The sequence below is a fragment of the Anas acuta genome, chromosome 17, assembly GCF_963932015.1.
Source record: "Anas acuta chromosome 17, bAnaAcu1.1, whole genome shotgun sequence".
Classification (NCBI taxonomy): Eukaryota; Metazoa; Chordata; class Aves; order Anseriformes; family Anatidae; genus Anas; species Anas acuta.
Genome location: NC_088995.1, coordinates 10,644,205 through 10,671,626, shown reverse-complemented (window position 1 = coordinate 10,671,626; position 27,422 = coordinate 10,644,205). Strand labels below are relative to the sequence as shown.

Sequence of the window (27,422 nt, the reverse complement as noted above, 5' to 3'; positions counted from 1 at the left end):
TCTGTTATTTTTCAGATTTTATTTATAAATGCAAACATTGCTTCATTATATAATCACAGTAAACATGGCAGAAAATACCAGTGGGTATGCCATAGTTATAAGTACAACAATCAGGTTAACCAGGACCCACCTGATAAAAACCCATTCTCTCTGGTTTTTATTTTTGTTTCTTAAACATACACAGCACTTTAGAGTAAGCAACTTGCCCTGCCTCTAAAAAGCATACACTATGTATACACTCTATAATAAGGGGATAAGTAAGCATAATAAAGGGACAAACAATATTTTCTCAAGATCTCAGTGACTTTGTTGTTTTGGTATTCTGTAGAAAGAACCTGTTGCTTTTGTTATCTGTCACTGCATTTACTTTAATCTGTTTACTTCTTCAATTTTCTCTACCTCGGCACATGCAGATTAACAAATTTGTTTCCTTGTCCTGTGCAAAGTTCTGATACGTTTTCTTATCACTGCAAGGGTCTTTCTTCTTTCAGTATATGCCCTTTTCTCCAGCATAGAGATAATTAACTCTTGCAGTAACAATGAAAAAATGCATCTGACATCACTGTAGGAACTTTCAGTGCTTAAAGTGGCATGCTAACAATTTAGCAGAATCGTCGGTGTTCCTGATATGCTCTCCTTGCAATGTGCATGCTTTTTTCACTCTGGACAGTGATTAGTCAGTTTAGCTTTGGGACACAAGTTTTCAAAAATTGAGTGACCTTTTCCACCATGCCCTAACCCCAAACTGTAGTTGTTTGGGTTTGAGCTCTACATAACAGACTATGTTTTGACAATGTGTTGGTCAAGGCAAGGCAATTTGCGTTACCTTGAGTTTGCTGAGCAATGTGTAACAGGCCTTGGAGCAGTTACCCTACTTACTTCAGATCTTGGTTTCCACCTGATCTAAAGTGATCTCCTCTAGAATTTGTTTTAATTACAGGCTCCAAAAGAAGAAAAGAAAAAGGCAAAATTTAAAGCATAGACAATTCACTTGTGCAGTCGCATTTATGTTATTTGAAACAAAGGTTGAGTATTAATGGCTCTCTATCCCAAAAACACAGCCTTTTCCATAGCATCCTGCACTTTCATATATTCCAGATGAGATGGGTAGTTAGTGCATTGGAAACGGGGGTTGTTGCGGATATAGTTAACGAATTCTGGAGCTCCTGGGACGATGATGTTGTCAGCCAGAAGAACTGAGCCCTTTCTCAGCAAGCTGCATTCCTAGAAAGAAGAAAAATTGCTTCATGGTGGCTGTTAAGTGGACATTGACCTGAATGTAACATGCTTTTGTCTTAATCATATCATATTCAAGTGCCTGCATCCCAAAACCCATTGTACTTTGAAATGGAAGAATAGACATGGGAAAAGCTGAAAAACTCTATCCAGTTCTTTGTTGCCATGTTTAACATGCTGACTTTCTCTGTTAACACAGTCGGTGGAACACAGAGATGCTGATAACGTATTAGGTCATTCAGGTTCTGAAATAACAAATCAAGTGCAGTGGAGGAGTGCAGTTTGCTCATATTGTTTCCAACCGTGCTGTTCATATTGTTTCCACTTTTTTTTTAATACATTAAAATGTTGTAGTAGCTCTTAAGGTCACCCAAGAGATTGGCATGTACCAGTCTGCTTTGGCTTGTCTCAGAACCACTAGCTGAATAAATGAGACTTTCTGAACTTGTTTTCCTTTTATCTTGTATAACTTTCTGCTGCTTTGTTCAGGAGCTGGGCATGAAGCAGAGTTTGTGCACGAGAAGATCACTGACAGATTTCCACGAGGCATAATTATCTTGCAATAGCCACTTCAAGTTCAATGTTTATCCTCAGCAAACCTACAAACCTAATTTTTACTGGTAATTTTGTCCACTAGAAGTTGCTTATCTGAGCTAACCAGCTCTTTTAGAACAGGAATTTTGAGGTTTATCAGGCCCGTTATTACCCTGTGGTAGCAGGCAGCAGTCGTAGCTGGAACATGGTGGGTTTTGTCATTCCCAGCATTATTCCCACCAGATAAGTCCTGCTGATGAGTGTGCTGCTGAGGCTGTTCAGCTGTTCAGCTTACTGCTCACGCCTCTGGTGACTGAACATCAGTCAGCACACAGAAGTGATTTTTTGGCAAATATCCTGTGGTCTGTTTCTATTGTGCAACTTACAGAAGCTTAGAAGTGACAACATGCTGTGTTTCCCACTGGTCACAAGGATTTCAGACACTGTTTGTGTCAGGCTTTTCTAGACATGCACGAAGAGGAATGCTGTCTGGATCATTCAAAATACAGACCAAACTTGCAAGTTTTAACGTCTGAGAAAGCGTGGGGACTCTTGTTATCTTTCTCCTCTGAATTTTGTAAGATTTTAAGCAAAGCAACTTTGTGTCACAGTTGCATCAGACTAACCACAAACTTGGAGCTAAGCTACATGTTTATTTTGGTTGTGTTGTGAAGGTTAAGCTCTGATAAGAGTGCAGATATCTCTTCCCATGGAAAGAGCTCAGTCATCCTTACACAGCCAGTATAAAAGAAAACATTCTCTGGATACACATAATGGGCAGGGAACATTTTCTTCAGCTACTTCTGTGTAAATTCAATACTGGAAATTTGAACCCCAAGTTTGAAACAGCTATCAGGACAGAGGTGAAGTTAAAAAACAGGAGAGCCTGGATGAGAAAATATTGTTATAGGCCTCAAGCTGGGGTCAGGAAGTAGATGGTGGGCTTTCAATGTAAGAGGCAGCCTCAAAAAAAGTGGATTTATTTGTGAAGAAAATAATTGCATAATGGCACTTCCATCCAAATAAGCAGTTCTAAGAAGTTTTATCAGTCTGCAGTATCAAAGTCAGGAGAATATCTGTGTGCTGTGTTGATAGATACAAATACTGTGAATCTCAGTTAACACTGGAAATTATCTTCCCTTCCCTAAATACTCTAGAATATAGTTAACTCACTTCCAGTGCTACCCCATCACTGCCTACTGCTGTTATGGACAACTTGTTTTGTAATGCTAGCAGTAACTGTTAAGGGGAGTTGGGAAGAAATTAACGCATTTTTTTCCACATTTAGGGCTGGAGATAGTTTGACAGCACTTCTCCAGCAAGTGCTTGACTGGGGCAGCCTGCACTCTTCTAAAGGTTGCTTTACAGCCAGTTAATTAGGTGGAGTAAAGGCTCCCAGAAAGATGATACCCAGCTGCGCTACCAAAATTTGATTTCATCAAAAGGCTCCGCTTGCATAGCAAACACGGGCAGAAAAAGGGATACTGAAAAGTAAAAGGAAATCAGAGAGGTACAGGTAGAGCTGGGATATGCAGGTCCTGAGTCTCACCTGCTCCCAGGACTAGGATGGTTTTGGGTCAAGTTTTCCAGTTCAGTGACCATGCAGATATTCCAGTGAGTGTAACACCCAGACCCTGCTCTCCTGCAGCTGGGATTTCTACTGCAGACCTGTTTGTTCAGTAAACAAAATGGCTTAAGGCTATTTGCCAAGTCCTGAGCTGTGTACTGTGGGTAAGCTGTCCCAGATAAAAGTTTGGGATCCTGTCCCCAAATCCTCTTTTTTTTGTAAGTTTGTTATTTTGGCTGCCATTCTTAATTTTACAGAGGATGAGGTTCTTCTGTTAGCATGTAGGCCTCACAGACATCTAGGTATTTACTATTTTACTTTTAAGGCAAATTGTGCAAACTGACCTGAAGCAGGATGGTGTCTGGTGTGTATTTATCTTTCCAGTGGTCCACAAAGACAAAATCCAGAGTATCCACTTCATATTTTTTCTTCAGCTGAGGGATAATTTCCTCTGAAGGTCCTTCTATGAGTGTTACCTGAAAAGCAAATCTACCTGATGAATTGTGAGCCATAGAGAAAAGTCATATGCCCCTAGCTTATTTTAAATCGTGGCAAGACATCAGTGATCCTTTTATAGTTCAGTATAGCCTTAGTTAATCTGATACATTTGGATCGTGTGGGCTTTTCTTTTTTGAGGAATCAATCCACACGTGTTCCAAAATATTTTTCTTCTCTATTACTATTAAAAAAAAAAAAAAAAGTGGTCTGTTGTTTCTGTTGGATAATGATTTTTAGTGGAAACAAGGGAATCTTCTGTTGAAAACAGAACTTTTATTATTTTTGTAGTTGTACCTCAGTTTAAATAAGTAGTCCAAAGGGAAGCAGAAAAAGCTACAGGTTACTTTATAATACAGCTGGAAGTTACTATATGTCAAATTGATATGGCTGGTAGACAAGGCAGGACAGAGTCTATTACATCTCCCTTATAGGTTTAATGGCGTAGGTACTGTTAAAGTGCAAAAAGCTGCCACACGCTGACTTGTTAAGCAAGTGCCATATTCTGTAAGTACAGGAAGAAAGTAGAAAGGAAATCTGTCTGGTCTATGACTCACAGCTGATCAGGAGATAAAATCAGATGCGAGAAATGCAATTTTAGATGTCACTATTTTTTGTGTTCTCATCAAAAAGTTAAGAAACACATTTGAAGATCTCATGGTGGGATTTGTTTCTTCAAGTTTTATCTGTGTTGAAGTGAGTTGGCTAGTCAGTAGAGAGGCATTTCTCAGGCAAGAGACCTGACCTGCTGTAGATGTCTGCTCTGGGCTGAGACAGGTTATAGACTGAAAATACCTGCAGCTCAGCCACCTGTCTGGGGAGTTGAGACACCTTGCACTGTACAAAATTTAGATATGTATACTGTGACTTACTAGATTTGGGCAAATACATCTTATCTGAAGTCTGTTGCACATAACGCAACTCTCCTCTGTGAGATTCTGTAACAAATTATACTTCAATTTTCTTTTGTATTCAGTAATCAGTATTCACAGATCTGAATGTTTTAGTTTACACACAAAAAACCAATACTCTAGCTTTTGGGAGGTAATGTTGTGAAGTCCTGCTTCTGTGAGAGGTCAGAGACTAATAAGGCACAGAGCTAGTTAAATTAATAAGAGCTGTCGGTGCACAAGTAAAGGAAAACAAAATGTCTATGAATAAATGTGGGGTAGAAATCATAGAAAGGTTCCTGATTATCAGGAGGAATTGCCTGTGAAGTTGTGTTGTCTGGTAGTTCAGTAATGGCAGTAAATTCTGCCAGTTTTGCAATGTGGTTGCTAATTTTATGGAAAGAAATGGGTGTGCTGATGTCCTGTGACTATAATAAATGAAATAACTGACTCAGGAGCCTCCTTTCAGGTCCATATTCTTAGAGCCACCATGAGCTTTGAAAATAGCTCTCAGCAAATAGTGTCTATTGCAATAATCAGTGAATAGTCTTGACAAGCCTTGACAAGCCCAAGACTCTACTAACCCTAACCCTGACCCCCAGCTGGGTCTGCATCATACCTGGGCCCCTGACTGGTGCTCACACATCTAGCTCAATTCCACCACGCAAAAGAGATGACAACTTTGGTCTTCTGTATGGACAATGATAGCTTTCCCTGCGATCTAGCCTGAAGGTTACTCTGCTTGTTCCCAGACACAGTGCTACACTTGCTTGACAAGTAGAATAACAAATTTAAACCTATTACTGTTGCTTCTGTGCATAAAGTCCCATTCTCCATGTATTGCTTTCTGAGAAAAATGGTATTTACCTTATCTTGTACTCCAGCAAACTCAATCATCTGTTTAGCTATAGCAGCAAATTCTGGGTTGAACTCCACAGTGAGAAGACGAGCGCCTGCTTTCAGTAGCCGAGCAATCCTGACTGCTGAGTAGCCGCAGTATGTTCCCAGCTCCAGTGCAACTGATGGATTGATCTCTTCCACTGTCTTGTCTAGAATTAAACCTGAAAAAATGAAAACAGGTTAACTTAAAATCAAACTAGTTTGCATGCAGAGGGGCAAATTAGTGATGAGAAACTTGCAAAGTCTATGTGCTCAGGTGCTCGGGACATTCAAAATATAAGGGTTGATGTCAAGTTACGTACTGTTTCCTTTGCAAATTGGCTTGTCTGTGATTAAGTTGATCAGGGACATTCCAAGATTCAGAAGGCACACTTTCAACTAAAAAAAAATGTTCCTTAGTTTCACAATTTAAATATTTATGAGTGAAGAAGTGCCTGAGTTAACTAAAATATTTATAGTGTTACAAGGGAAAAATGCAATGTGTTTTTCCAATAACTTATTGCAGAAAGTGGAGATGTTTGCGAAATACATAAATCCTGACTTCTAAGTGCTGGTATTTTGTTGCAATGCTACATGCAGTAGTCTGATACAAAATGTCTCAGTCTAAATAGTTGTCTAAAGGGAAAAAGACAAGTCTAATTATAGGTTGCAAAGTATTTGAATTCACCTGATGAACTGTGGGACATAAAATACTCAATTATTAACAAAAAATACTCTCAAAAGTGAGTGACAGTGTACTATATCTAGTCCTGAAAAAAAAGGGAATTTAATTGTTACAGATTTGTCTCCTATTACTTATGTGCTTAGAAACTAGATAGCTAATCTTAAAAAGTATCTGAAGGGATTTTACTCGGAGCCATGGACTTGCTCAGGACATGCACCCATTTCACTATGTGAATTTTCCTAGGTGTTGTTTGTTTATGCATAGTCTGAAGATAATGCTTGCATCTTGAGATCATGTAGTTCTAGAAATCTTCAGAACTAAAGATGTATTAACTCTGATGGCTCTTCTGAGGAAAGTTCATTTGTTAGAGAAAAATTAGAGTGAAATTATTAAAAATGGTCAAAGGTTAGAGTTTTAGGATTTCCTACTCAACTATTACCTACTGTTCTGTTGCCCTAACTACCCCCGACTGGTATGCAGAGAAGCTAGTTTCAAAAAATGTACCCATGACAGAGAAGCATTTTTATTACAGTGCTTGCAGTTGTACTTCATTAGGTGCATTAATCCCAGGCTAAGCTAAATTTCCCTGCAATTTCCCAGTAAGAGGTACTTCTGTGTCTAATTCATAAGGGAATGTGTTAACATTTTGCCATTACAGTTTTTTGAACAGACTCTCATTTCCCTGCAGTTAAGAAAAAAATGTTTTGTCCACATAGTTTCCTTTAGTAGACAAGAATAAGATGATTTACTTGCCTAGTAGCAAAAAGACATGATAGCTGCTTTTGTGTATTACATGGGTAGGATCTTTCCCTTCAACAGTAACTTGTAATTTATATTTGTAGATACAAAGTTCATATAGTTTAAAATACTTCCCATGATTGCTTTTTTTGTTGTTTTGTTTTTGGTGTGTTTTTTTTTTTTTTCATATTCAGTATCTTTCCATTAAGGATCTAAAAGTCCTTGATGTAAGGAATTATTCCTCAAGGCCACTCTGTATGGGAACTAAGGCACAACATAACCATAGATTCTTTCCCATAACTTGTCACCCTCTGCTTAGACACTTGCACGCACCACGCAAAACTAGATTTGATCCTGTGACTTCCTGGATTACTCACTAGATCCTCCCCCTCAAAGACATCTGCACAAGCATTTATTACTGTTTACAGAACTACTCTGCTGACCACAAGGGTGTTATGGATGTCATTTTTTTTCCCTCCCAGCAGATGGGAGTGACCACGTGAATACAATAAAATGTCTGATAATCTACTAGTCTTGAAGGATCTTTCAAGTGCTGATCCCCACTGCAATTACCTTTCTCATTGCCCACATTCATGGCCCACTCTTTCTGGGAGCAGTACGTATCTATAGCATCTATCACGCTACAGGGGTCCCCTCGGACTGCATTCTGTAGCACAAAATTTAAAATCCTCTGTTCTTTGCTCTGGTTCATGATGAAATTGGTTATTTTCTCCCGGATTATTTCATTCCAGATAAGGGCAGCAGTGCCGTTTCTCCTGATGAACACCACAGAAAGCAGCAAAATGAAAAGCAGGACGAAGACAATGAACAAAGGGACTGAAGAGCTCTCCAGCATCTGGAAGGAAAGAGAAAAAACAGCCCAGAGTTAAGGTGGCCCAGGAGAGAGCTGTTGTTTTTTGTAAATATTAATCTGAATCACCACAACCCACCATCCTGAACAGCAACACACACACAGTTTAATTATGATATTGTACAGAGAAGCTGAACACGACTCTGTCACTCGATAATGGATGGTGCTCTGTGGCACTCCCTTTAGAAGCCAATTTTACAGGCAGTCAACAAGTAGCTTTATTTAATGCTCTGGTCCCTTCCCCCACACAGCTGCTCAGTCCTGGCTCCAAGCATGCCACTGCACAAGGAGCCTCTCAGCATCAAATCTGTTCTAACTGTCTTCAAAGGATTCAAAATCTTAATTAGACTCTGCATGCGATCTCACTCTACTCATTTTTGAACACTGGGAAACTTCTGAGCCTTGGTAAGAAAACATGGAACTTTTCACCCTTTAATTTTGAACAAAGCATCATTAGAAGCTGGACAGTGTTAGGCACCATTCTGTTTGAAATCAGACTGCAGGTCAAGTTACTCCGTGGCATGCAGACCCCCTTTGCTGGTGCCTGCCCTTCTGGCATGCTCTGCAGAGAAGCTGAGCTGGACGTTTCAGAAGGACTTGAGCTGCCTCCCTCCTCTGACAGCCTGAAACAGAGGTACCCAGGTGGAACGGTTCACAGAAGATGGTAGCCTCTTTCTTGCTCATAAACCTTTTGACACGAACCATCAATTTGACACTTTTGAGAACAAAAGATGCTTTTTTGTTTAAAAGTAGGGAAGTTTTCGCACTAGTTATAAAAAAATGTGAAGCTAAATCCCTGAACCAGAGAAGAGCCTAGGTTCATGCAATTTGAGAAATGTAACAGAAGGGAACATTGTATTACTCCGATGGGCCAGCTCAAATTATCTGATGGAGTTGTGCCTATTCTTCCCCTGAAATTTAGTGTCAGCTGCCAGTGCCTATGTTTGCACAGCATGGGTCGTGTGTGCGAGTTTCTGTTCGTCTCTGTGAGTTCAGGGCATCTGAACGTAAAGCTCAGCAGATGGGATGCATGTCACCCTGTACAGCTCAAGCAATAAATCCTGTCAAAGCCATTTACTCTGATGGATTTCAGACAAGCCAGTATAAAGAAAGGTGCATTTATTTCCATGCAGGAGTCACAGCACAAAAGATGTGGTAAGTAAGGGTTCTTAAAATTAAGGTATTGATTTAGCCTTTGAAAGAGTGCCAAACTAAGGGTTGTGAGTCGCCTGAGGCTTCTCTGCATGAGGAGTTCCTCTCATCCATCCCAAAACACAGCTCATCTCTGCTGATGTCCCTTAGAGCACCACGTTTCCACTACTGCTGCCTGCAAGCAGGGGCTGACAGTTTTTTACTGGGAGGGCAGCACAGGTTGGAATGCACTGCAGTTCGCGTTAGGATGAATGAATGCCAAGTTCGTTTGTTCTTGAAGTCTGATTTGGCATGTGAGCACAGGTCTAAAGGACTCAGAAACTATTTCTTAACCGCAGCATGCTGGCGTGAGCCGCAGTGTTTTTTAAACTGTTGTTTTTAAAGAATGTGACACTCAACACTTTGTAGTCTCTGCTTCTTTCTACTGACTCTTCCTCTTCCAGCTTGCTAAAGACGGTTAACAGCTTCCACTTGTAATTGTATTAATGTTGCACCTACCTGGTGGAACATTCAGCAGAACCATTGCTGCAACTGGAGCTACAACATCCTCAAAATTTTTGCCTAAATTGCCAAGACCAGACATAAAGGGGCTACACGACTAGCCAAGTATTCCCCTAGATCTATTCCTACCTATTCTTGCTTCCTTTCTTTGTTTGTTTCCCCCAAAATTGTCCCAGGAAAGTCCTAAATTTTATGGGTGGTCAGACCTTTGTTCTGCAGTGGGACCTGGCACACACATCACCCATGGGAAAAATCTGCAGCATCTCCCTGAATTTTGAATCACCATGCAGAACACATTTCGAGTTCAGAAGATGACTGAGTTGCCATGGAGACATGCTCAACCTACAGTGCAGCTGATGTTTGTTCACCCATCTACTTATCTTAGTGGCACAGCAAGTATAATTTCCTTGGAGCAGTTAAAAGTCTATTTCTTCCAAACAGTCGCCAATGCTAATACTTTCCTTTGTAATGCTTTTTTTTTTATTTTTGCAGACTGACCTGACACTTCTTTTCAGGGCTCACCAGCATCATTAGTGCATGAAAATCTTGTTTCTTTGGCATTCCGAATTTTGTTTCCTAGCTAATAAGCACCTGCTTCTTGACCTTAGCAGGATCACGAAGGCCTAGATGTTAGTTTTTCTTCTTCTCTTCTAGGCAGTAGTACTTCTGCTGACTTAGAAGTCCTGACTGTCCTGTGCCTTCCAAATAGGACTGCTCAGGAAGAACAGGGCTACAAAGATGGTGAGGGCTCTGGAGGCAAGACGTGTGAGGAGCAGCTGAGGTGCCTCGGTTTGCTCAGCCCACACAGAGCAGGCCGAGGGGAGGCCTGATGGCGGCCTGCAGCTCCCTCACAGGGAGAGGAGGGGCAGGCGCTGAGCTCTGCTCTCTGGGGACAGCGACAGGACCTGAGGGAACGGCATGGAGCTGGGACAGGGCAGGGTCAGGCTGGGGGTTAGGGAAAGGTTCTGCACCCAGAGGGTGGTCAAGCACTGGGACAGGCTCCTCAGGGACGTGGTCACGGCCCCAAGCCTGCTGGAGTTCAAAGAGCGTTTGGACAATGCTCTCTGACATGCGGTCTGATTTTTGGGTGGTCTTGAGTGGAGCCAGAAGTTGGATTCAATGATCATATTTCATCCTTTCCAACTCAGGCTATTCTGTGATACTACGGCCTTTCCAGTCCTACGTGAAGATGTTCCTTCCATATGACCTGTCCTCTAGAGATTTGGGTTGGGTTATGAAAATGTCACTGGTTTAATAGAAAAAAATCTCTCTCTAACTTCACTTAGCTTGTCTTTGTATGACTTCCGCAACTTGACTGTATGGCCATTGTTGGTGGATTGGGATAACTGACGGTTGAGAGAGAATTATTCAGAACCATACATGTGGAGCCCAGAAGCCATTTACTGGTGCCATCGAGCCTTCCTGACTCTGGACAAGGGAAGCCCTGCATACCACCAGCCCACCTGGTGGCAGTCCAACTGTACACAGTTCCCTCTAGAATTGAACTGCGTATTTGCACCCATTTCAGCTTATTGCCAGACATAATTCCCTGGATACAATGGACATTCGGGCATCCTCTGAGTACAACCTGCCAAAGGCTGTTGCTTTGGCACTGGAGATTCTGCCAGTAGATTTGGGGCTGTCCTTCAAAGATGTCAGGCAGCAAAACTGGATAGGTATAGGATGAACTAGCTGGTGTCTTGTGAGTAACTCCGTTACTGCCAAGTATAGATACAAAACCATTTGGTGAGGGAGAGAGCGTGTCTGTAGGCTAACTCAGCCCTGTTCTCTGTCCTGCAGGAATGCTCAGGCTTTCTTTTCGTGAACAGAGTGTGAAGAGTTGGTTTTCTTTGTTGGATTTTTTTTTTTTTAGTTGGTGGTGGTGTTTGTTCCAGTTTGGTATTAAAACCTTAAGAAAAAGGACCTGTTTGAAGGTAAAAATCTGTCCACTTTCATATTGGTTCCCAGGCATGCAACAGGGTAAGTCAGCAAACCAGATTTCCTTTGTCTTATTTTCCCACACTGACACAGGTTTTATATACCAGAATTATAGAACATCACATGCTCAAAAAGCCCATGTATTACCGAAGGGCAGCTTCTTCATCTTCTGTAGCCTGTGAAATGCTATTTCATAACACTTATCTGTTACCCAGTACAGAGAAAACACTCGGCTTGAATTAGGCCTGCTGATTTTTAGTAACTTCATCTGATCTTGAACGCTTCGCTTTCATGCTTACTTGGACAGCAGTATTTTCTTAAAGATGTTGTTATTTTAAGAGAGTGAACTTAGTGGTGTAGAGCAAGACAACTCATTTTACAGATATATGACATGTTTTCAAAGGCATAGGTTGTATTTAGGCTGCTGCCACCCTTAGCAGGTATTGTAGTGTGATATCCTGATACCAAGAAGCAAGTAGCTTGACAAAAAGTGGTAATTCGGGATATACTTCTGAATCACACAGTGAGCTATTGCCTTCTGTCTCTTCTAGCCATTTCTCACTCAAAAATATGATTTGGCTAACAGTCTTTTCAGCTTGTCTCTAAGGGCAACAACTGCTGGTTCTGCTGGGCCACCCACAAAATATTTTTTTTTATCTTCAGCTATGAAATCTTATTGCTTCTAGTTCACCCAAGGATCCTCCTGGAAAGCAAAATACAGACCTGCATTTCTCTTCATGTCATAATGGATCTAGACTGGTGAGTGGCTGTTAGCACAGAGTTGTGTGTAAACTTTGTCCAGTATTTGTCAAGTAGATAAAAAAAGCCAATAAATGGAAACCCAAATGTTTGTAATTTAGGGATGATCTTAGATCTAAAACTGAAGTAAGGAGGAAATTCGCCTTGGCCATTCCTATGATCAAGTGCTCAGGAGGATCCATTTCTTACAGTGCGTCAGTCAGATCTTTGGACTTCTGAATCCCTTAGCTGATGCTACTAGACATAACAGCAGAGCCCACCTGCCTCCACAGATCCTTAAACACTCACTGGCAGCAACAACCTATTCAGTACATACTCTTTTTCTTCTGTTAGACCAGTTCACTTGTTTTGCTGTATCAAGGAGTATTTCTCAGTTATTATTTTGTTTTTCTTTGTTTGATTTTAATTACTATACAACATCCCAGCACCTTCTTAAACTGTCAATTTCAGTTGTTCTTAACAAAACCTCCTTTAGGAGGCAATTATACTGAAAAAAACTTTCCAGACTAATTTGGTTCCTGGTTCCTTTTTTTTTTCTTTTTTTTCGAACACTGCCTCTTTTTTCAAGGTGGTTCCTCCTTTAATTTCTGTCTTCTTGGATGTAAAAATAAATTTAGTGATGGCAGTAAACTGTAAAAATAGCCTGCCAAAAGCAAGATGCATCAGTGATGGTCATGCACCAGGAAGAGGGGAAAAAAATGTACCAAAATAGGTAATTGCTTTCATAAGCCTAGCTGGAAAATATTTGATATGAAAATTAAGTGCATAATTCAACCAATTTCAAGCTACCACTACATAAGAGACAGTCTTATGACAGCTGTAGAAAATGCGACTGTAATTTTAACTTTAATGTGGATTCATGGGATTCATTAAATATGCAATAAAACTGAACTTGTGCACAGTCAAGCTTCCCATTACCACTTATTACAAGACAGTCGCTTTTATTAATCAGTGAGGTTCCAAATGCACAGGTTAGCACTGCAACCTCTTCTGTGCATTACAAATGTCCTGATAATATGACCCTTCCCTTTGAAAAATGTGAAAGTGAGGAAGGAAATAAACGGAAAAGTGAATGGATAACGTTACAGAAAGGGATGAGTAATACTTTTAACTAAATCTGTTTTTAGTAAGACAGAGTTTAAAAGAAAACATATAAAAAATTCATGCCTAAACCTGTCAAACTACTGGCAAGTCTTTCTAAGGCACTGGATTATTTTCTTCTGCAACTAATCTTACTCTTTCTGTTGGGCTTCATGAGGCCAAATTATAACTCAAAGTAGTTCAGTAGTTTTTCCCCAATGCAAACTGTAATCAAAGTATCAGCATTTAAATGGGAATTCCTCCGTTTCAGATTACAGGGATTTGGAAATGAAAAAAAAAAAATACTTTAAAAGAAAGAAGCAAACAAAAATTGTGGGAATCTGTTTCCCTGCCTTACCTGTCTTGACAATAGTATACTTAAGTCATTCCAAAGGGTATAAAAGAATTCTCAGGAGACTGGCTCAGACTTAAGGATCTATTATTGTGGCAATATTTAAGTTACAGGATTTCTACCCCCACCACTATTATAGGATCACCAATTTTTCTAAAAATATAAAAATACCTGTGTGATGGAGCACAAAACAATACATCATATTCTACACATGTACATTTTTGCACAGGTGACTCCTGCCATTTCACCACAGATTACAAGGGCCTTTCAGTGATACTATTCATCAGTCCTTCTGGTAAGTTTTTCTAAGCACTGTTAAAAACTGTTTGGTCTTATTATTCCCTCAAGTGAAAAAAATAAGGGTTAGAACACTTGGTAACATCAATTTTTCAGGTAAGTCTAGGTAACATGGTGAATTCAAACTGAGATTTTTTCTTAGTGTTCAATAAAAACTGCATTAAGTCTTCTTAAGAGTGCTAGAGCAAGGTGTATGGGGATTTGATCTAAATTACTGATTGCTGCTGTTTCTCTCTCACATTCTGAAACAACCTCCCTCTGCTAAATATATATATATATATATATATATTTACTGAGAAGAATAAACATACTGAAAATAAGCACATTTATATACTTGAGTTTTAATAAGGACATGTGCCTTAATGAGCATTACACTTAGTGGATTAAGAAAGTATCGAATTTGATTATTTAACTAGTCTGCAGCTCATTTCATTATATTATGAATAATTAACAAGAACTCATTTCCTACAGAGATGAGATGCAGAAATAAGAGCTGGCAGGTATTAAAAATAGTTGGGACGTTGAAAACTATTGGATAGAATATTTTTCTAATCAAGGTGAATGATATCCTACAAGCATATTTATAGGATAAACTGATACTGCTTTGCTTTGTACTGAAAATGAAGTCCTGAACATAATCACAAAAGTCTCTTCTACAAAGACAGCACGTACATTAGACTACCATTCTCCAGGACTGCCATGAGAGTAAATGTTGTGATCCTGAGTCAGGGGTTTTAGCTTTGAATCTCATTTTGGCAATAGTTTCCTAATCTGATCTTGTGTGAATTGTCTTACCTACACCTTGGCTGCCGTGAGTAAGTTAACGTTACTGCGACTTCTGTAACTTTCAAGGTGCTGTGAAGCCGAATTCATCTTTGTCAGAAAAGTCTGTGCTATGGATATATGGATAACACCCAAGGAAGAACAAAGTGATTTTATCTGTGTTAGTAGACAGATCCATTCTGGGATACCAAAGTAGCAAACACCTACGTGACATTGCTGTTCTTGAGTTTATGAAAAACAGGGGAAATGTAGAAACAAAGAGGGCTTCAAACACCTTGCTTAAGTGATTTCAGCCCGCTGACAAATCAGGCGTCTGCGGAAAGATGATGTTACATCCAACATTGCTATAATTTTGCATACATTTGATCTAACTGCCAAGTACAAGTTGGTTGTTCAAGAGTTTATTACCAGTCTCCAAGCATCCAGACAGTACTTTAGCATTCTCATACCAAAGGGTTCAGACTCTAATTTAGGTTTTATTAGCTCACATAACATGGTGAATGGGGAGTGCTTGGTAAAGTTATACCCTTCAACCTTTTTTCACAGAAGAATCTCTCCATCAGTCCAGTGATGTTGATGGTAATAGAAATGGACGACAGTAGTAGAGTGCCTGGGGGCACTGGGGCCCGAACTTGCTGAGACACTGCTGCTAAGTCTGCAGAGAAAATGTAATAACAGTTTCCTAGAGCTTTTCTACTAAGGCCATACAAATTAACAGATTAACCCCTCCACACACACCTTTGTCAAAGAGGTAGAAGTACTCCCTATTTTTAGAAAAGGGTTGAAAACATTTTTCAGGAGGTTTGAATTAAAACCTTTTAAACACTTCCACTGAAATTATGCCTTTAAATAGCTGATGCACTAAAGCACATGGAGGATTTGCATATTAGTGAAGATATATTAGCTGTTTAAGAAGCATTGAAAAAACAGTGCAGAAGAGTTGGCACATTTCCACATGTTTAAGAAAAAATCTGATACCCCGCAGTAGGTCAGAGAGATCTGTGCTGGGCCACGACAGGGACAGGAATTTCTGACTCTTTGTCCTGTGCTCTCTTGACTGAAGCAATTTCTCTTTTGTGACATTTTGCTTTTCTTGATCTTTTCCCAGAGCACGAAGGCAAAGTATTTTCATCAAAAAGCCTAAACTAACTTCTGCCAAACATGTTGTACCCTGTTGCTGTAGGCAACGCAATTCAACAGCTTCATATTTTAGGACTTTTAAAGGTCAAAAAAAAATATTCTTTTTACCTCTTATTCTTTCAGTGTTATGTATTTTCAATTGAGTGCAACACTGTGAAGAATAATCAGCGTATTGCCAAATGTGAATAGCTTGTATTTCAATGGAAACTTAGTCTGGGCATTCAACATTCAGATTTTCCACTGACATCATGAAAACAAGCTGAACAGACTTTATATAATTTTTCACTAAGTATTTCTTGCATGAAATCTAAATTTCTCTCTCCCTAGGCTTTTTCAAGATACTCCAATTTAGCTTCACTACTGTGACTACAAAAATTCAGACTTCTATAAATGCAAAGTTCTGATTATTTTTTTTCCCTGGTCCTCTGGTGTTCTGTGTTTTTTTTGTTTGTTTCTTCGTGGTTTTTTTGGTTGTTGTTGTTTTTTCAATCTCTTCTGAGATTGAAAGGAAACAAATAGAAGTTTCTTGTTACTGAATGAAAGGAAAAGAACAGAAAAGTGCCTATTGCCTACCAGAGACACCATCAGCTAAGCTTCTTGAGGGTGTTTAACTCCATTCTCCCTGGAAAGATTTCAATTAGGATAATTAGTATGCACTTAAAACTTCCTTTACAGTAGCTATTGTCTGAATGGTAGTCAGTACTATCACCCAAAGGACAAGGTTTATGTAATGATTATTGGCCCCATAAAACAGAGTGGGGTTCAGAACAAACTGGCCTCACTCATCTCCACCCAGTAGGAGCCCCACAAGGAGCTGTAGAATTCTGATTCAGACTGGCCTAATGAACACAGTGCGCAATTAATGCCAAAGTCTGGGGCGAGGGAATTCTTCTAGGCTAAGAAAAGCACTTTACTTTTCAGGAATGAGCTCCATTCAAGTACCCCTAGGAAGCGTTTGTTTCTGACAGTCCCTATTCCCGCTCCCGAGCGCTAGCTGTGTTTGTACTATTTCTCCCCGTGTTTGAAGCTGGTTGGGTTGTACAAATCCCACCTGGGAGGCAGTGGACTCCTGAAAGAACAAAGTGCTCTGCTCTGTCAGCACAGTGTGAGCTGGCCTGGAGAAAGTTTTTCAAGCTGAGGTTTTCACATTGCCCAGGGGGTGATACGAGCTCCTTTTGCATGATTCTGACCCCCCACCCCCAAAAGGAGAAAGGGCTGAAAGAGGAAAGACCAAAATGGCTAGTTGACTTCAGCATAACCACCTGTGACAGCCCTATTTCGTGTTCTCTCCTTGTATCACAAGGACCAAGGGCTGAATCCTCGGTGTCCCAAATCCCTGCTACACGGTCCTGTCCTGCTTCCAAGGCTACCAGCTAATCCAGTGTAAATCTGTCTCTCTACCAGCACAGCTTTCTGCTCTGCACAAGCTGCTCTTCGGGCCAGGGAGAATGAATGACGGAAACCTGGTACCGAGGACACCCACTGAGGGATCTGAGAGAATAGGAAGGAAATCACTGCTGAAATGAAGGTTTATATCCATCAAAGTGAACAGCTCTAACAGGCCAGGCACGATGGGATCCACCACAGCACAGCAGGTAACCAAAGCACTGCATTCCCATGGCAGCCTCACAGAGGAGGGCATGGGACCTTGGTCTCCAATCCTGAGTAAATAGCCCCAGAAAAAAAAGTAGCTGGAATGAGCACAGAGTTTCTCATACTTCAGCTAGAAATTGCCTTCTGAGAAATCCCTCCTGAGAGAGTTTTAGTGAAACTGGTATGGATCGCCTCACACAATAAGATTTGGTTTCAATGACCACTGCCAGAATCATGTTTTTTCAGAAAATTCCTTGTCAGTTCCAATTCCAGTGATCCTGAAGGAATGCTGAAAGTGTGGGACTGGCAGATAAACATGATACCAGCTCCAGGCTGCTAAGAAGTACTGTTAAACTTGAATGACAAGTAAATTGTTTGCTGTGTTAATGTGGTTAAGCTCTTTTTCCACTTATGCAAACTAAAGCTGTAAATCAGGTAATTTTTCTTTCTCATTTAAATACTGCAGTGCTGTGCAAATACATGAGGTTTGGAATCCGAGGGCTTTGTTAGGGGAGTCCATGCCTCCAAGCAGAAAAAAGTAAGCTTAAGTGCAGAGATGAAGCACAGGTTGTTTACAAAGATCACCAATCTGACCTGCTGTTGACCATACAAGTAAATATGAGCTTGTTTTTTTAAAGAACAGAAGATAAGGGATGTCCATAAAGGACATCAGAAAGATACTCTATAAGCAGCAACAGGGCTAGCATACTAGCTTTTGTCATTATACTTCTTCACAGACATTTTGCTGTTGCAGAACTCCCTATTGAAAATTTAAATCCCCATAAAATACAGCTGCAGAAACACATTTATAAAAGCAGCTATTCATAGTCAAATATGAATAAACTGAAGCTTGACTTGCATTCAGCTTTCTCTTGAGTACAAATGAGTACCAAATTCTAGCATACTTATAGCCATAAATTACTTTTCCAATTTAGTTGGGGTTATCTCATCTCACTTCTTTCAGCTGTCAAGGTTTACAATGCAGTAGAAATGCCTTCCACACAAATATGTCCTATTCTTTCTCTGTGAAAGCTGTAACTGCCCACAGACTGGCTTCCTGACAATGAGTACCAGTCAAAATGTGGAAAACATTGCTTCTTTCGTATCCGGCACGGTTTAAAATTGTGGCATTATCTAACACAACAAATCATGTCAAGTCTGAGAAATAGAAAAATATAAATATGTACCTTTCTCGGTACAGCAGAAGCTGTTCCCTCCAATCTTTTCCTGTGCTGCTGTGATGTGGGCTTTGTAGAATAAGAGTCCAAGAGCCTGCAGTATTCAGTCACATTCAATCACATCAGAGGAATAGCTTATCGGTTCTGTTACACGGACTCTAAAAGGAGCGGTGTCCTTTTCCCCAACTCCTCCTTTCACAGATTTCTGCACTCCTTAAAGGTGCTCAGTGCTCTAATAACCTTAAAGCTATTTGTCTGTCCCCTAATGACAGTGTTCTCGTTACTTAGTTACAGCACAGTGAATGCTGACAAAGTCAGGTATGAGCCAAATCTGTGCTCAGTGTAAATGCACTGTGTTCAATCAAGCAACTCCAGGAATGAATTTGGCCCAAGGGATTTAGTTCTTTTTTCAGCTCAGACGTGGCACGTACGGCCAGGGCAGAAGTTGTAGAAACAAGACCTAAGCATGTGGGTTAAATTTAGAGTGCTGCTGGAGGGAGGTGAGTGGAGATATGTATAGCAAATTGCTTAACAACAGCTACATTATGAATAGCATATTTGAATTTCTATAGCTTCTTATTGAAAAAAAAAAAATCCAACTAACAGCTGTATGATAAAAGAAGAGGCTTATTCCAATAAATTTTGGTTTTGGCTTTACTATCTATCTTGTCACCTTCAAGGTGGAAACAACATAATCAAGCTGCAAATAGATTACACCATAAAAGATTAAAAAAAAAAAAAAAGAAAAAAGAAACCAAACACAACATTATAATAGTTCTCTGCTGTATTTGCACTAAGCTCAGACCTAGTCAGTGAGTTTTTGAAGCTCTAGCCTAGAAAATATTTAAAGGATTCAAAGAAAGGATTTCTATAAAACACAGCAGCAACTGGAAATGAAGAACTAAGACCAGGTTTTGTCATATGAGGGAGGAGGTCCTTGAAAGTATTAGGGGCTGCCTCAGAGCATGACAAGAAAAGAATAAAAATATGAAGTGGATGAAGTGAACAAAGAATTGTATGAAAAGGAGGTAAGTGAGGATGAAAGTGTTTCTAGTAACTCTAAACAAAATACGATTAGGACCCTGCAATATAGCACAGTGCCCAATGTCAATACAGAATAACTTTGAAGTATCCTTCCCACATATAACAGAGCTTTAGCTCAACAAATATTTTCTTATAATCTAAACATCAAGCAGAACAAAGAATGAAAAAAGCAATAGCATTCTCTAGCTCCACCAACAGTAATTTCCTGCCTGGCCAAAAGCTAGTTCAAAAAACATGACAGGTTGCTCCTGCACAATCCCTGATGCCACCCACAGTTAATCTTAACTGAGAATTTCTTTAACTGCAGGGCTGTGGTGAAAAGAGCTTAAAACAGTAAAACTTACTCTATGCACTGACCTAGTCCAGTAATCAGGAAGTTATTATTTGGAGATGTCCTTGCAGTTAAACAGCGATGGTTGGGAACTGGTGGGTGGTATCAGCCCATACTCTGCTTAGCAGAATAAACCAGTGCCAAGACTTACCAGCCCGAGCAACGTCCCATGACAACACTTTAAAAGTTCTAGTTTTGAGCTGAATCATATTCTTCAGGCTAGGAGCATGGGAGGAGCAAACTTGCTTCTGCCTGCCCACAACTGTTTACTTGCATGATAAACGCTATGCCTGCAAAAGTAACCCTTTATCTTGTCTAGATACTCCATTATGTAAGAAAAAATTGTGAATGGCAATAACTGCAAAACCAGGTAAAGCTATAGGTTCAGTTAAACCACCCAAACCGTGTGATAATGTCAGTTAAGTTGCTTCCAAGTAGCAGCAAATTGGAAGTAGAAATCTTGTAGTAGGTTATTACAGGATAATTTTTTTATGTAAGAGAAATTTCTTTGAGAGGCTGATTAAACATTGGTTTATGCCTTTCTGTAATTTACCTTTTTGCCACAGACAACTGTAGGGACAAGATCTCAAAAGGTGGATTTGGTATTGTAAAGCAGTAGGATATTACATTCACAGGGAATCTCTATGCAAAGATGTAGACCCAGATGTCTGAGCTTGAGCGCAGCGCTGCATTAATGGCAGCAGGTAGGAATAACTGGCTGGTTCAGACTGACTTGCTCAGACAGTGACAGCACTGAGCTCTGAGCTGTCTGCACAAACTTGACCAGACTTGCTCCAGAACACTGCTCCCAGTCTCAAACGGAGGCTACACAGCTGCAATCACAAGATGCGGTGTGGCAGCATTATCCCCACTGTGCATAGCACGGAGCTAAAGCTTTCCCAGTAAATCCATGCCTGGCATAACAACAAATGGCATTCCCTGCTTCTAACAGCCCTGGCCAAAGACTTTTTAAAAGCCTAAACAAAAGAAGACAGGGGAGCTAGCACATCATAAACCCCACAGATCATGTGAAACACTGAGCGGAAGAAAATTCTTTTGAGCTTGCATTTTCAGAATAGCAGGAGGGATTTGCTTTTATGTGCATTTGCTGTTTTCCACAGTCAAATTAGTTTCTCTTGCTGAGAAACATGCAAAAGAGGAATTTTGAGAAAGGAAGCACTACTCTTATGAATCAGGAAACTGCCTGGAGATATCTAAAATAAGAAACAGCTAACAGAGAAGAACAAGGGCCAGCAAAGTTACAGTCTAGAGTTTAACAGAAACTACATGCAGTTAGGCTACTTTGTGTTTACTGTGTATCTTAAAGGGTTACCACGTGGACTGGAAACACTTCGTGCTCTCAATGACTTTGAAACTCCTCATGAAAACTTTGGAGTTCTGTTAAGTCTATCATATATCTGTATTTTCTCCACACACTTTCTAATATACTTTAAAACATTTGAATGAAATCAAGAATTTGTGTTACTTAAAGCTTTATTTTTTCTTGCTGTTATTTCATCACTTGTAATCAGTTGTTTAGGACAAACTATGAGCATAAGATTCTGTAGGGTTAGAGAAGGAAGGAAAAAAATGGCAGAGATGAATTTCTGAAAAACGAGCCTTACCCTCAGACAAATTTCTGAAAATAATAATAATAAAAAAGAAAACAAAGGGGTAAAAGAGCAACAAAGCTGAAATGTTTAACCATTTTTCTGGTTTATGTATCTATGCACAAATATTTCCAGCAGAGGTAATACTGTTAGCTAAAGGATAGATTCTTTGTGACAAGATGTCTTTTTGGGGTGCTTACAGAATTTCACAGAATTTCACAGAATTTTCTAGGTTGGAAGAGACCTCAAGATCATCGAGTCCAACCTCTGACCTAAAACTAACAGTCCCCACTAAACCATATCCCTAAGCTCTACATCTAAATGTCTTTTGAAGACTTCCAGGGATGGTGACTCCACCACCTCCCTGGGCAGCCCGTTCCAATGCCTCACAACCCTTTCAGTAAAGAAATTCTTCCTAACATCTAACCTAAAACTCCCCTGGCGTAACTTTAGCCCATTCCCCCTCGTCCTGTCACCAGGCACATACATGTATACATGTATAGCATACATGTATATTAAAACAGCTATTTTCCTTTTAGAATAGCATTTTAAGATGTAATTTAAATTATGACCTTATTTAGAGTAATTCTGTGATGTGGATGCCTTTCTTAGCTTTCTTCTTAATGTAGTTGTAATGTAGACATTTTCAGGCCTTACACTGAAAAAAAAAATATTAACTAATGGGACGTGATATTAGTCCCACGTTAACACAATTTTGTAACCTTTGTAGACTTCACATGGAAATCTGATCTCCACTTTGATATCTCATAAACCAAAATTAGTCATTTTCTTCCTTTACCAATTTAACTTGTAACTCTTTAAAGACTGTTTTGTCAAAATTCTTAGAAGCAGAATCTCAATGAAAGATATCTAAAATACAGAAGGCTTTTCTATTTTCAGGTACACCAGCGTTTGGTTGTAAGCAAACAGTCACAGACTCATTCATGCCAGTGTAAAGCAACATCCAACTAAAAGTAATATTGGAAAACACTTGCTACAGAAGCCAGGTAAGAAGCCTTGTTACAGAGGTAAAAATACATCTATTGTTTACCCAGGATCTGTCTTCAAGCAAGTGTCCTCACTTGTCAGCATAAACCCCCATGCAAGAATACTATCCATGATTTGTGAAAAGGTTCTAACTTGCTTTGGAAAAAGTCTAGGAACAGTTAACCACCCCTCCTCTCCTCTGCTACCATAGATTATGCCTTTTTTGTAGCTCTGGCAGGCAATTCTCTCAATTGCCAGGGCCTATGTCATGATTTTGACTTCTGTCTTAACCACGTGCCATGCCTTTCTTCCATGGTGCTTTTCTTTCCCTCCCCTTTCTTCATTAATGATAGGAACACCATGTCACACACTAGCAGAGGAACAACTAGAAAAAAAAAAAAAATAGGGTAAAAGTAATCACAAGAGAGATGGAATGAAACAAGAAAGCCCTACCTCACTGCGGAGACCTCTTAGTTCAGTGATCCAGTACAGTTCATTGACACTACCATAAAAGATTAATTAGGTCACACCACAAAATGCAGCCTCTGATTTAATTCATTTCTCACACCACCCACTAAGAAAGAAACAATGTGATGACTTTCAAAGATGGTATCTTCCTGACACCTCTCACTTTTCCCCACCCTGCCAGGTCCCTAATCCAGGAACATTAAACATAAAGCAATCCATGCCAAGAAAAACAGAACAGACAAAAAGCGCTTGAAAAGTCAGAATTTCTAAAGTATTAAACAGAAAGGTGTTTTATTCTGCTTGTTTTCACTTACTCTTCATGAGGAAGAACTTAAATAAACCATTGATAAATGTAACAAAAGTTACTTCTTATGAAGAAAAATTAAGAAGAAAATTTCAAGTTTTCCTTACAATACATTCAAAAGCAGAAAGTCTGCCTGTTAACAGAACCAATTAATGGCCTCCAAAACTCATATTATTGTTGACTGGATTTATAGACATTTATGAAACGTATCACCTTGGCATTTCCTTTGCCCTCTTAATACTGCACTGTTTATAGAACACCAAATAAATATCCCCCAGGAAATAAACAAAACCACATCCAGCTCAGGATAGTCTATGATTCTAATGTATGAAATTAATTTATGACTTTAAATATTGCTAGCTACAACTGATACAAATCCACAGAACTAAGATGTTCAGTCTGATAGCTATCTTCTAAGAGGTTTTTTTAAAACCCAAGTTTCCAAAAAATACTATTGCATTGCAGAAACACAATACTTTGTGTAAATGTTTCCTTATACTAAAATGTATTTGTCACTAAAGGACTTCATGCTTGCTTTCTTTATACATATATTAATACGCATAAAATATGTATAACACTAGTTATTCTGATCAGCTTAGTGATAACCACAAAATAATGGATAGGATAGGATAGGATAGGATAGGATAGGATAGGATAGGATAGGATAGGATAGGATAGGATAGGATACTGTAAGAGATGAGCCAAATACACACTAGAAACTGAGGACCAGAACCTGTTTCTGGTCCCTGAGACAGGCTTTTGAAGTGTAGTGCAGACACATCTGCTCAGTGCTGACTGCAGCAGGTATCTGTGGCTGCTCTACTACCTGATACTGTGATCATGGGCAAAACCTACTCACCGCTGCTGATCTCAGTGATCATACTTTGATCTCAGTGATCATACTTGTGAGAACGTTCAAGAACAAGCAGAGTGGCATTACACAAACTTTGTTCTTTCTTTTGAAGACAGCAGTGCTGATGAGTAAACCTTTGCCTGTGGAACTCCACGGTGCTTTATCGTGAGCTGTGAGATCCAGCCGGAGGGCTTCACCCCAGCTTCGCACAGCCTGCCAGCAGCAGCTATGGATAGCTTCCTAGATGGCTTAAGGTGCCAAGTGGCAGCAACTGACTCACATTCAAAATAGAAAAGAGCGGGCGTGCTTGGGAAAAGATAAACATCTAAAAAAGCTAGAAACTCACCACCGCTGTGTAGGCTGCAGTTCATACAGATACTGAGCTTTAAAATAATAAAAAGCAGCCAGGAATGAAAGGAATGCTACTATATGATGTGGCTGTTACACAGGGCATTTGGCCAAGTCCTCTCCTTAAACAGTTTAGAAGCACTACTCCGAATTTATTGGCAATTCTTTCCTAAATTGCCACTGATGTTGCTGTTTAAGGTAGTGTTTTATATCAACAGCTTTGCCACATCTAAGGCCTTTTCTTAATAACAAGATAACATAATGCTGCTGGAACATTTCTTCACATAAATTTGCTGTGTCTTTGAGATTATTTAATTCTACCCTTGATCCTACTACAGCTGAACTAAATGCTATGTGAAGAGCATATGCCCAACACTGCCTGATTCAATTCAGCATAGTGGCTAAACTGAACAGCTAAAACAACTTTGCATGCACATACCTGAAGAGCATAAGTGATTAGCATCTGAATATGCTCGAGTTTTTTTCATGTATAGGTCTCAGTGCGTTCTACTCATGTCTTTCTACTGCTGTTGCAGTGGTTAAGGAGTATCTTTAGTGATTTATTGATTGTACTGCTGTAGAACACAAGGTTTTCAGCCTTTTATTTCCAGCAGTGATACTGGACAACTCATCGACCGTTAGTAACTCCCGTTTCATGTATTTGCAAACATTAACTGAGAGGAAAAAAATATAATTATCTGACCTATACTAGGAGGTGATACTAGTTATACAAAAAGTTTCTTTTGAGCATGTACTGCCACTTCCCCTGGACTATGGATCAGATGGATGTTTCTGGTACAAAATGGTTAGATGCTGCCCCCTTGTGAGACAAGCCCTTACTCCAAAGCCAGCTGAACACAACTGCCTAAAACTGTTTTCTGTCACCAGCTCCTTCTCCCTAAGAGGAAGGAGCTGATTTCTTTGTCCTAAATTGATTTGACCGTGGTGATATTTATTATATGCGACCCACTTTGTACAGCAGCAGGTAGAGCTACTAATATGCTGCAGTACAGACCAACAGCCAACACTTCTGACAGAGAACAACTTTGTTCCCTGTGGTATGGTTTTGCTCAACACCTACTGTGAAACCTTTTACCTTGGGCTGTCAAAATACATTACAAGCATTAATAGCTCCCATCTGAAGCAGGTCAGCAGCTTCACCCCTGTTTAACCAACAGAAGATGTGGGGCACCAAAAGGGTCATCCAAAGCCTGCGAAGTGTTGGTGGTGCTCCAACAGGCTGTTCTGTGTGGACATTTGCCCTGTCGCTGTTAAACCTTGCACTAAAGCTGTTGGTGCTGGTCTCCCTCACTGACGTGTGGTGTGGGCCCAGCCCCACCATTTTGGCTGGGGTCAGCCGGGAGTCCCTCGCTCCTGCTCACAACGCTGGAAGCACTTCAGTCACGGGAACCTGAGCCAACACGACAACTTGACTGTAATGCCTCGTGGGAGGGAAGGACTTTATTCACGTTGCTTTCTCAGGGGGGCTTTAACTTTGTCTGTGTACAGCACCTGTGGAAGAGGTTCTGACATCACACACCCCTCATGTCTGCTACAAAGGGACGTGCAGATTCAGAGGAGAAAACAGGACTTTGGGTATCAGTACGGTTCTGGACAGCTGTGTTCCCCTTCCTTCCTGAAAAACTTTCCCTGACCCCCCTCTGCGGCTTTATGTTAACGGCAAGCCAGGCAAGAAAAGCACTATGTGTTTTTTTTCCCCCTTTCCAAAAAAGTTCGATTTTAACTCTAACTGGAGCCGGTGTCCACCTGCTAAAAAAACAAAAACAAAAAACCTCCAGCTCTCGCAGCGGCTGAAGAAGCCGGAGCTCGGGTACGAGCAGAGCGTGCGCCCCACGGGTAGGGGAGCAGCAGGCTCCCCTCAGGGCTGCTCGCCCGGGCACCGCCATCAGCGCCCTCCGCTCAGGCGCTGCTCGGCCGCCTCCGCGGGGTCCTGGCGCGGCGCGGCGGGGCGGCCCGTTGCCGCCCAGCGTTGCCGTACAGCATGGCGGCGCTGTGGTGGAGGCGGCGGCGTCTCCCGGGCGCGGCGGGGCTGTGCCGTACGGCGCGAGCCCTCTCAGGTACGGGGTGGCCGCGCGGAGGCCGCGCCTCTGCCTCGGTTCTCGCGGCGGGACGCTCCGCTCCCCCGCCGCCCGGTGTGAGGCACGAGAGGCCCGCGAGCGCCTTACCTGAGGGGCCGCTGCCGACAGCCGGGGCCGCCGCCGCCGCCCCCCTGAGGCGCCGCTTTGCCCCCTCAGCGGCCCGGCCGGGGCGGCTGTCGGGCTGCTGCCATCCTCAGGGGCTGCCGGAGCCGCCCCCCGGCGCTCCCGGCTGCCGTCCTCCTGAGGGAGGTCCTCCTGGGAGCCCTGCGGCCGCAGGTGGCTGTGAAGCAGGCGAGGCCGCCTGCCCCCTGCGCTGCGGTTTGCTGGGGAGGTCCCGAGGCGGCACAAGAGCCCGCCAGGGCTTCGCTTTAGGCTGACCCCGCCGTGACGGGGGGCTGCCAGCCGTCCCCGGGGGGCTGCACCGCTCAGAGCGGTCCCCACCCTGCGCTCAGCACACAGCGGCTTAGGGGCTTCGAGGCTGCTGTGGGCTTGGCTGCCCTCCCCGAGCCGCTGGCGGCTCTTTGGAAGCCCTCCTGCCCTCGCTCAGAAAGTTCTCTCTCACCTTGGCATTTCTTCCACCGCCTCCAAGCTGCTCAGATAGAATGGGCAGAGCTGTGGGGAGGCCGAGGCGGCAGAAGGGGCCAGCTGCCCTCAGCCTCACCACGCCTCTGCAAGTCCTGAGTTGCAGCTGAAGCTTTCGAAAGCGATAA

The 27,422-nt window shown here is 41.3% G+C and overlaps 2 protein-coding genes across 9 annotated transcripts in view; one reads left to right on the top strand and one right to left on the bottom strand.

The window, feature by feature from the left end:
- COMT (catechol-O-methyltransferase) lies at nucleotides 1-27,407 on the bottom strand. 6 transcript variants are annotated; one of them, XM_068701233.1, is made up of 5 exons: nucleotides 27,275-27,407; nucleotides 7,598-7,880; nucleotides 5,590-5,783; nucleotides 3,682-3,813; nucleotides 1-1,224 (listed from the first exon to the last, which is right to left on the bottom strand). In XM_068701233.1, the coding sequence occupies exons 2-5, from the start codon at nucleotides 7,878-7,880 to the stop codon at nucleotides 1,045-1,047; spliced, it is 789 nt and encodes a 262-aa protein (XP_068557334.1). In that variant the 5' UTR covers nucleotides 27,275-27,407; the 3' UTR covers nucleotides 1-1,044. The 6 variants fall into 6 exon arrangements, with proteins under 6 accessions (XP_068557334.1, XP_068557333.1, XP_068557332.1 ...); XM_068701232.1 differs by lacking the exon at nucleotides 27,275-27,407 and adding an exon at nucleotides 26,800-26,946; XM_068701231.1 differs by lacking the exon at nucleotides 27,275-27,407 and adding an exon at nucleotides 20,195-20,332.
- Nucleotides 26,539-27,422, top strand: part of TXNRD2 (thioredoxin reductase 2) — a 33,790-nt gene continuing 32,906 nt past the window's right edge. For 2 of the 3 annotated variants that reach the window (XM_068701210.1, XM_068701212.1), the window contains exon 1: nucleotides 26,539-26,691. In XM_068701210.1, coding sequence (XP_068557311.1) covers nucleotides 26,616-26,691 — 76 coding nt within the window. In that variant the 5' untranslated portion in view covers nucleotides 26,539-26,615. The remainder of the gene's footprint in view (nucleotides 26,692-27,422) is intronic. The other variant, XM_068701211.1, reaches the window with a different exon arrangement.